The sequence below is a fragment of the Sus scrofa genome, chromosome 3 (assembly GCF_054392235.1).
Source record: "Sus scrofa isolate SSC_HxYL_T2T_F1_AM1 chromosome 3, Sscrofa_HxYL_maternal_Yorkshire_Landrace_v2.0, whole genome shotgun sequence".
Lineage (NCBI taxonomy): Eukaryota > Metazoa > Chordata > Mammalia > Artiodactyla > Suidae > Sus > Sus scrofa.
In genome coordinates this window covers 32,261,247-32,270,496 of record NC_139385.1, presented here as the reverse complement: position 1 = coordinate 32,270,496, position 9,250 = coordinate 32,261,247, and the positions used below count along the sequence as shown (strand labels likewise).

At 51.3% G+C, this 9,250-nt stretch overlaps 1 protein-coding gene across 5 annotated transcripts in view; it reads right to left on the bottom strand.

Moving 5' to 3' along the window:
• Positions 1-3,457: 3,457 nt before the first annotated feature.
• Positions 3,458-9,250, bottom strand: part of SYT17 (synaptotagmin 17) — a 77,883-nt gene continuing 72,090 nt past the window's right edge. For 4 of the 5 annotated variants that reach the window (XM_085017448.1, XM_003124573.6, XM_085017449.1 and 1 more), the window contains one exon: positions 3,458-5,456. In XM_085017448.1, the coding sequence (XP_084873574.1) occupies positions 5,260-5,456 (197 nt within the window). In that variant the 3' untranslated portion in view covers positions 3,458-5,259. The remainder of the gene's footprint in view (positions 5,457-9,250) is intronic. The other variant, XM_013987721.3, reaches the window with a different exon arrangement.

Below are 9,250 nucleotides of genomic sequence, written 5' to 3'. Positions count from 1 at the left end.
GAGCGCTTTGCCAGCCCCCTCGGGGCTGAAAGCCTGCCAAGGCCTGACTCAGGCTAGGAGCACAGCCCAGACCCACTTGCAGCTGAAGAATTACTCATGTGTCCTCCTTGCCTCAAGGCTTTGTGCTGGGGCGCCCCGGAGCACGCACATTTATTTATTTATAAATGACAGATGCTCATTATACAAGTGACGTGCACGCACAGCTTACTGCACTAACATACTGTGTCTGTTATAAAACTGCCCTCCCCCAACTTGACTTTTTTAAAAAAGTCGATACAAAATATAAAGACAGAAGAAAGCCGGGATGCTTCCTCTCTGCTCCCCACCATCCCTGGTGAGTGACCACTTTTTGGAGGCCTCTGATGTCATGGAAACCAAACACCCCTGCACGAAGCTACCAGGAGGAGAAGGAGGGGGTCCGACCCAGGCCACTGGAAATCCTTTTGAAAGAGGAGGCGCTCTTTTGCTTTGGCAAATGAGCCTCCTGCATGACCTGTGTTGATAATGGAACAGGTGAGGGCTGGGGGTTTTGGTAAATTGGTTCATGCTCCCTCTCTGGATGGAAACAAGCAAAATATTTGCGACCTGCTTAATTGTGAGTGTGGTCCCTGGACCAGCAGCACTGGCATCTCCTGGGAGCTCATTAAAAATGCAGAATCTTGGAGTTCCTGTGGTGGCTCAAGGGGTAAGAACCTGACATGGTCTCTGTGAGGATGCGGGTCTGATTCCTGGCCTCGTTCGGTGGGTTAGGATACAGCATTGTCACAGGCTGCGGTGTAGGTGGCAGAGATGGCTCGGATCTGGTGTTGCCGTGGTTGTGTTGTAGGCCTGCAGCTGCAGCTCTGGACTCCTGGCCCAGGAACTTCCATAGGCCGCAGGTGCGGCTATAAGAAGGAAAAAAACGCAGACTCTCAAGCCGCACCTCAGACCCACTGACTAGGAATCTGCATTTTTGACTAGATCCCCAGGGGGTCATATGTATATTAATGCTATGAAGCACTGCTATAGACAAGGGTAGGCAAAATTTCTAAAATCTATTTTTTTCAAGGGAAAATGTATGTATTTAAGATACCCAATATGATGGGAGTTCCTGTTGTGGCTCAGCGGAAACGAATCTGACCAGTATTCACGAGGACACAGGTTCGATCCCTGGCCTCAATCAGTGGGTTAAGGATCTGGCGTTGCCGTGAGCTGTGGAGTAGGTCGCAGATGAGGCTTGGATCTGGCATTGCTGTGGCTGTGGTGGAGGCCAGCAGTGCAGCTTCGATTCTACCCCTAGCCTGAGAACCTCCATATATCGAAGGTGCAGCCCTAAACAAACAAACAAACAAAAAACTTCCTATCCCTGCTTCTACTCCACCTCTTTCCTTCGAACTTGGATCCTGCATCCCCAAAAGGGTGTGTAGGTGGTCCAGGCACCTCTTTTCCCACTTCCTAGCTGAGGGGGAGGACGATGCTAATTAAGCCGAGTAGGTAGCCCACGGCAGGGCACCTGGGCCCAGGTTTCTATAGCAACCAAGTCCTTCCTTCACCTTTCCCCATATTTCCCTCATCTCCTGACAAACTCTCATTGGAGACGTGAAAGGCTGCTGCTCCCTCTCATCAACCAGCAAGCATCACCCAGGATCCAGGTGCTGGCAGGCTTGCATCTTTCTAAGGCTGTGAGGGAACCATCTCCCCTGGGCCTGCAGATACCACCTCTTCCCGAGTCTCTGCACAAGGCCTCCCCTCTGTGTGCATCTGTCTCTGTGTTCTAATTTCCCCTTTTATAAGGACACCAGGGAGCTCCCATCGTGGCTCTGTGGGTTAAGAACGCGACATAGGGTCTGTGAGGATGCGAGTTCGATCCCTGGCCTCACTCAGTGGGCTAAGGATCTGGCTTTACGGTGAGCTGTGGTGCAGGTCGCAGACATGGTTCGGATCCCAAGTTGCTGTGGCTGTGGTGTGGGCCAGCAGCTAGAGCTCTGATTTGACCCCTAGCCTGGGAACTTCCATAGGCCACAGGTGCAGCCCTAAAGGGCAAAAAATAAAAAAGAAGAACCCCAGCCATGTTGGATTGGGGCCCGCCCTGATGACGTCACTGAGCCTTAATTACCTTGGAGGACCCCGTCTCCCAGTACAGACTAAATGAATTTTTTTTTTTTAAATTTTATGGCTGCACTCGCAGCCTATGTAAGTTCCTGGACCAGGAATTGAATCCAAGCAGCAGCTGTAACCTATGCCACAGTTTGTGGCAATGCCAGACCCTTCAACCCACTGTGCTGGGCTGGGGCTCGAACCTGCAACTCTGCAGTGATCCGAACTTTCTTAACCAACTGCGCCACAGTGGGAACTCTTCAGTGAGATCTCTAGCCCTTGGCAAGGTGCTTAGTCAGCCCTCTTGTCATTTATCTATTTTTTGTCTCTAGGGCTGCACCTGCGGCATATAGAGGTTCCCAGGCTAGGGGTCAAATTGGAGCTACAGCTGCTGGCCTACACCACAGCCCTGGCGATGCAGGATCCAAGCCACCTCTGTGACCTACATCTCAGCTCGTGGCAACACCTGATCCTTAATTCACTGAGCGAGGCCAGGGGTGGAACCCATGTCCACCCAGGAAAGTCCCAAAGTGCCAAACACTGAAGGCCTCCAGGGGGCAACCCTCAGGCCCTGAGAGATAAGGGGCAGTGGTTACTGAGCCCAGCTTCCCCACCGTGGTCATTCTCAAGTGCATTCCACTGGGGCCCCCAGCACGACAGCCCCAGAGCAGCCTTGTCTGCGTCTCTTCTTCCCCTGCTCATCCTTCCATTTATGCTTCCTGGGCTCGGCTCCCAAATAAAACATTGGCACCCAGGCCCTTGCCTCAGCGTCTACTTCCGAGGTGACCTGAGTAAGATGATGTGGAAACCTAGGCTCGGAGCAGCTGTGACTTGTGCGAGGGCGCAGGTAAGGGGTGCTAGGCCCAAGGTTTGGGTTATGGCATCTTTGGCCCAAAGCCCGTGGGCCCAATCACCATCGAACCTGGTCTCTAGTCCTGACTGCCTGGCATGGACCCATCTTCCCTCATTCTGTTGGTTCTCTCATCCTTTTTTCTTTTTTTGGCTGCACCTGCTGTATATGGAAGTTCCCAGGGTAGTGGCTGAATCAGAGCTGCCACTGAGGCCTTTGCCACAGACACAGCAACACAGGATTCAAGCCACTTCTGCAACCTAGGCCACCGCTTGTGGCAACGCCAGATCCTTAACCCACCGAGAGAGGCCAGGGATCGAACCCGCATCCTCATGGACGGACACTTTGTCTGGTTCTCAACCCACTGAGCCACAATAGGAAGTCCTGGTCTCAATTCTTGACCCACAAAATTTACGACCATAAAAATATACCAGTGCTCTGAGCCATCAGGGTGGTTTTGTTACAGAGCAGAACTAACTGAAACACGCCCCCCTCCGCACCCGTGTTCATGAAGAAAAAAGGTAACTCAAATGCATGGCCCAAATAAATAATCTTTAATTTCAATAAATAGCTCCCCATGATACCAGACAATATGCTGTGGGAAAAGATACAGAAGCAGCCAATAGAGAGGAGAGAGAGAGAGATCTATTCTAATTGCACTATTTTCTTAGCATGAGAGGAACAACTTGGGTTCACACACAAACACAGAGGTGGTCCCCAGAGTGTGACATGGACTGGGCGGCTCTGGGTGCAGTGGCCGTTTTACTCCACCTAACTGTCCTTAGCGGGTCCGTGAGTCACAATCACCATGATTCTATCAAAAAATGTCACTTGTGTGGAAACAACCAAAATGTCCATCGAGAGATGGATGAATGAAGACGATGTGGTCTAGACAGACAATGGAACACCGCTCAGCCAGAAAAAAAGAACAAAAGAATGCCATGTGCAGCAACCTGGATGGAACTAGAGACTCTCACACTAAGTGAAGTCAGCAAGAGAAAGACAAATACCATATGATTTCACTTATATCTGGAATCTAATACACGGCACAAATGAACCTTTCTATGGAAAAGAAACCAACTCATGGACTTGGAGAACAGACTTGTGGTTGCCAAGGGGTGAGGGAGGGAGGGAGTGGGATGGACGGGGAGTCTGGGGTTAGTGGATGCAAACTATTGCCTTTAGAATGGAGAAGCAATGCGAACCTGCCGTATAGCACGGGGAACTGTATCCCGTCACTTGTGATGGAGCCTGACGGAGGAGAATGGGAGAGAAAGCATGTATGTGTCTATATGTACACACACACACACATGACTGGGTCACTCTGCTACACAGCAGAAATCGACAGAACAATGTAAATCAACCATAATAGAAAAAATAAAAACCTAAAAAAAGGAAAACATTTGAAAATCATAAAAAAAGTTACTTCTGCCTCATCGGAGTCTATTAACTTGAAATTCACACACGCTACTGCGACTGCAGGTGGGGTCCGGACAGACAGGAGGACACCGGGGTGAAATGTCACTGACAGGACAGGCAAAGGAAAGGAGGTGCCCAAGACTGAGGCCCTGGTCAGGCACCTTCCTCACCAAGGGCACACACAGGCTCACCTGTGAGGGCACATGTGCACGCACACGGACACGGACGTGCGCGCGCGCGCACACACACACACACACACACACACACACACACACACAGGGGCTTCAGGAAGAAGCTAACACAGGGAGGGATCCAGTTAAGCAGGAGAGGTTTCTGACACCGGGATGTTTTTGCTGCCATTTGGTTTCTCCAAATAGTCTAAGCTATTTATCACGTCCACTAAAGAGAAGACTGAATACTTACACTTTGGGGGGAAAGGGACAGGTGTGAAGAACCCCGGGGAAGCGCAGCCCGTTCCAGAGTCACCCAGTGGGTGTGTGCCTTTTGGGCACGGGCATTGGGCCTTCCAACACGGGCCAAACCCTTGGCGAATTTCGTCTTCGTGGAGGCTGGCACCCTTGGGGAGGTCCTTTCTCTGGCCCGAGGGGTGAAAGTGCATTTGGGGGGGTGAGGGGGGTATCAACAAGAGCAGGCGCTGCCCAGAAGTCTCATAGCAGAGCCCACTCCGCACATGACCTACGGACGGGGCTTCTGGAAAGTTCTCAGACCTCAGTCCTTAGGGCAGCTGGTTTGTGATCAATAGTCAGCTTCCTCCCAGTTCTGAGAGGAGGTGTGTGTGTGTGTGTGTGTGTGTGCAGGTGTGGGTGTTACAGGAATATGGCATATTGTTTTGTCTTAAAGTTTCCGTCCTTTCGTCCTTGTCTCATAATCAAAAGCTGCTTTCCCTGCAGCCTTCAGGTCACCTCCAGCGAGGCAGGAGACACGCGGTCACACTCGGCCCGGGACCGCAGGCTATGCCACTGCTCCACGGCCGTGCGGTGGGCGTTGAGCATCCGCCTCCAGTGGTTGGATTCGGAGGCGCCGGAAGAGTACTGGCCGATCACGATCCTGCCGATGAAGTCGTTGCTGCTCTTCATGTTGTGGCCGAACACTAGCCAGAGAGGAAGGAGGGGGACAGGACAGCGGCAGGTGCAAGACAGAGGCGTTAGACTCCACATTCCTCAAGTGCAGGCACGGGGACCTCGTTTTTAGGACCCTGCTTCTTGGACCCGTGAGAATTCCCCGATTCCCTTGTGGAGCTCCCTCTGCTGCAACTTTAAACTTCCCGCCCACCCTCGGAGCACAACTGGGTAGTCCCGGTGGACCCGCTGGCCATCACTGGAGTCCAGCTGCGTGGCTGCACCAGGTTCTCAAGCCTGGCTCTTCAACATCAGAGGCTGGATAATTCTCCGTGGGAGTGTCCTGGGCACTGCAGGATGTCCAGCAGCACCTCAGGCCTCTGCCCCCCAGATGCCAGGAGCAACCCCTCCCTGGCTGTTACAACCCCAATGTCTCCAAACATGGCCTGACCATCCCCAGGGGGTGAGTCTATCCCAGATAAGAAGCAGCAGGTTAAGCTCTGAACCGTGGGGCCAGACACCCTAGGGAACCCTGGCTCTGTCATTCGACAGCCCTGAGACAAGAGAAGGAGCCCCTCAGACACTCAGTTTCTTCCTCAATTAAATAGGACTCTTTTCTTTTTTGGCTTCCCCGAGGCATACAGAGTTCCCAGGCTACGCACTACGGATCAGATTTGAGCTGCAGCTGCAGACGACAGTGCTGACCCCTTTAACTCATTATGCTCCCAGGCCAGGGATGGAACCTGCATTTTAGGGCTCTGCCAACCCCGTTGTGCCACAGTGGGAACCCCTAAATAGGACTTTTTTTTTTGCTTTTTAGGGTCGCACCCAGTGGCATGTGGAAGTTTGAATCGGAGCTGTAGCTGCCAGCCTATACCACAGCCACAGCCACACTAGATCCGAGCCACATCTGCGACCTACACCACAGCTCACGGCAACACCAGATCCTTAACCCACGGAGCAAGGCCAGGGATCGAATCCGAATCCTCATGGATCCTAGTCGGATTCGTTAACCGCCGAGCCACGAAGGGAACTCCTGGGAGAGGGCTCTTAACTGCACTTTCCCTTACAAGTCACCGCGAGGTTTCAGTGAGATAATGCACACAGCACCTGGCACTCAGTAAGTGCTCAATAAACATTACATTGCTCTTTGGATTCTCAATTTCTAGGCTGATCTTTCATTAAAAAAGACTTAGGCAACAGAGGCACGTTTCCTGAGCAAAAGGACTATGGTGATTTCGTCTCCCCCTCGTCTTTTTGGAAGGCTGTTAATTCCAATGCAAGCTTAATTTGTGTCTTTCAAGCCTGACGAGACAGTTAGCTTGATCTACCTTCCCAGCCCAGTTCTGCCTGATTCCCCATCTGCGTGTGGGTAGACTGGGCCTGCCATCTCGCTCACGGCCAGGCAGGCTGCGTCTGCGCTGTAGACGAAAGTCTACAGAAGGATTCTCATCGATTCACCCAAAGGGAGCAGAGCCCAGGCAGGCTGGGGCCCAGGGGGGCATGCCACTTATCAATTAAACCAGCTGAAAGATGCGGCCCAAACAGAGCTTGAATACCAACAAGTTTCTGTTCTCCCCAGGGGGGTTCACATAAAGCATTTCAAATGATAAGAATAAGGGCAAAAAAAGAAGAGTGGAAAAACAAAAACCCCATCCCCTGTCTTAAACCCCCAAAGATCCCGACTGAACTAGGTGAACTGAGACGCTATGCCATTTCCATCAAGAGCGTACCGTGGGGAATTCCCTGGTGGTGTCACAGGATAAGGATCTGGGGTTGGCACTGCTGCAGCTTGGGTCGCTGCTGTGGTGAAGGTTCGATCCCTGGCCCTGGAACTTCCACATGCTACAGGCGTGGCCAAAAGGGAAAAACAAAAAGAGAGAGCAGCGTGTCCTGTGCCTGTCAGCTCCGTGAACAAAAACTGGACCACGTATATTTTTTGTACATTTGGTAAAGTGTTCACCCTGCACAGGTAGACTTTATTTATACGAAAATCCCTTAAGAAGGGCAAAATCAGAAATGGAATCTTTGCTTAATAAAAGAAATTGCTAAGAAGCTCTCTGATGCATCTGGAAAAAAAAACACACAACTTTTTTGAAAAGGTAACATTCAAGACTCTTGAACCACACCTAGCGGGCAATGTCAAGTTTAATTTTCACCAAATGAAAACAAGTTCCCGAAGTCCCCTTTCCTGTGGGCCTCGAATCTAAGGTAAGATATCAGGAGACCATTTCGGGCCCCATTTGGTTTTCTTCCCTGGGGGCAAAATGTTCTACCTTCCTCTGCCTCTCCAAAGCCCCAGCATGAACATGCAGACAGGAGTTCCTTCTGTGGCACAGCAGAATCGAATCTGACTGGTATCCGTGAGGATGCAGGTTTGATCCCTGGGCTCGCTCAGTGGGTTAAGGATCTGGCGCTGCCGTGAGCTGTGGTGTAGGTCACAGGCGTGGCTCGGATCCTGCGTTGCTGTGGCTGTGGTGCAGGCCGGCAGCTATAGCTCCGAATCGACCCCTAGCCTGGGAACCTCCATGTGCCACAGGTGTGGCCCTTAAAAAAAAAAAAAAAAAAAAAAAATGCAGACACATCCTAGTAAAAGAGCATAGGTTTTGCTTCCTTGGGAATGGGTTTTAAGAAAGGAAATCTCAAACATTCTGAGGCACTGTTGATGAAAGAGAAAGGAGGTTCAACTATGAGGGGAGCTTCACAGGATCTGCTCAAAATAAGAATGTCATAATGTAATGATCCAGCCATTCTACTTCCAGAGATATGTCCCATTGAATTCTCTGACAAACAAACAATGAATGATACACAGACAAGAATATTCCTCTGTAGGAAGGACTGGCAACCTAGAGCCTCCAAACCAAATGTGGTGTGTACCTGGTTTTTTGTACATAAAGTTTTATTGGAACCCAATCAAACTCACTTTATATGCCTGCAGCTGTTTTTGTGCTGCAGCAGCGGCAGCAGAGCTGAGTAGCTGCAACAGAGACAGTGTGGCCTGCAAAGCTGAAATGATTTTCTGTCTGGCCCTTTACAAAGAGCTTTGCTAAGCCCTGCTCTAGAAGGCCACTGATGAGAACGAAAAATGGAAATACCAAAAGCACTTCATGAGCAAGTGTGGCTGAAGCTGTTGGGACCCTGCCCACCCCCTCAGGCCACCCTGGAGGCTACCTGCACCTTTGGCTGCTGGCATCCCACCGGGAGTGCCAGCTGCTTTCCACCCAGGACATGCCCGTGTGTGGTGACCGTGTGATTTCCGGTGGCGGTCTTGGGCCATTCAGTAGCAACTTGACCTCTGAAAAGGCTGGAGACTAGACCCAGCCATTCGGTCAGCCAGCCCTGCCTGGGTGACTGACCCCGAATCTAAATCCCAGACACCAAAGCCTGAGGGAGGTTCCCTAGCCGGTGATCTACTAAGCGTGTTCCACACGTTGTTACTGGGAGAATTAAGTGCTGTGTATATGACAACGGAAAAAACTCTCGCCTGGGCTCCCCTGGATTCTGCCCTTTAAGCCTCTTCCCTTTGCTGAGTGGGGTCTGTCTCCTTTTGGTGACAGACACTGTAACCATGAGTGTAACCAGTTTTCTTTTTTTTTTTTTGTCTTTGTTGTTGTTGTTGTTGTTGTTATTGTTGCTATTTCTTGGGCCGCTCCCGCGGCATATGGAGGTTCCCAGGCTAGGGGTTGAATTGGAGCTGTAGCCACCGGCCTACGCCAGAGCCACAGCAACGCGGGATCCGAGCCGCATCTGCAACCTACACCACAGCTCACGGCAACGCCGGATCATTAACCCACTGAGGAAGGGCAGGGATCGAACCCGCAACCTC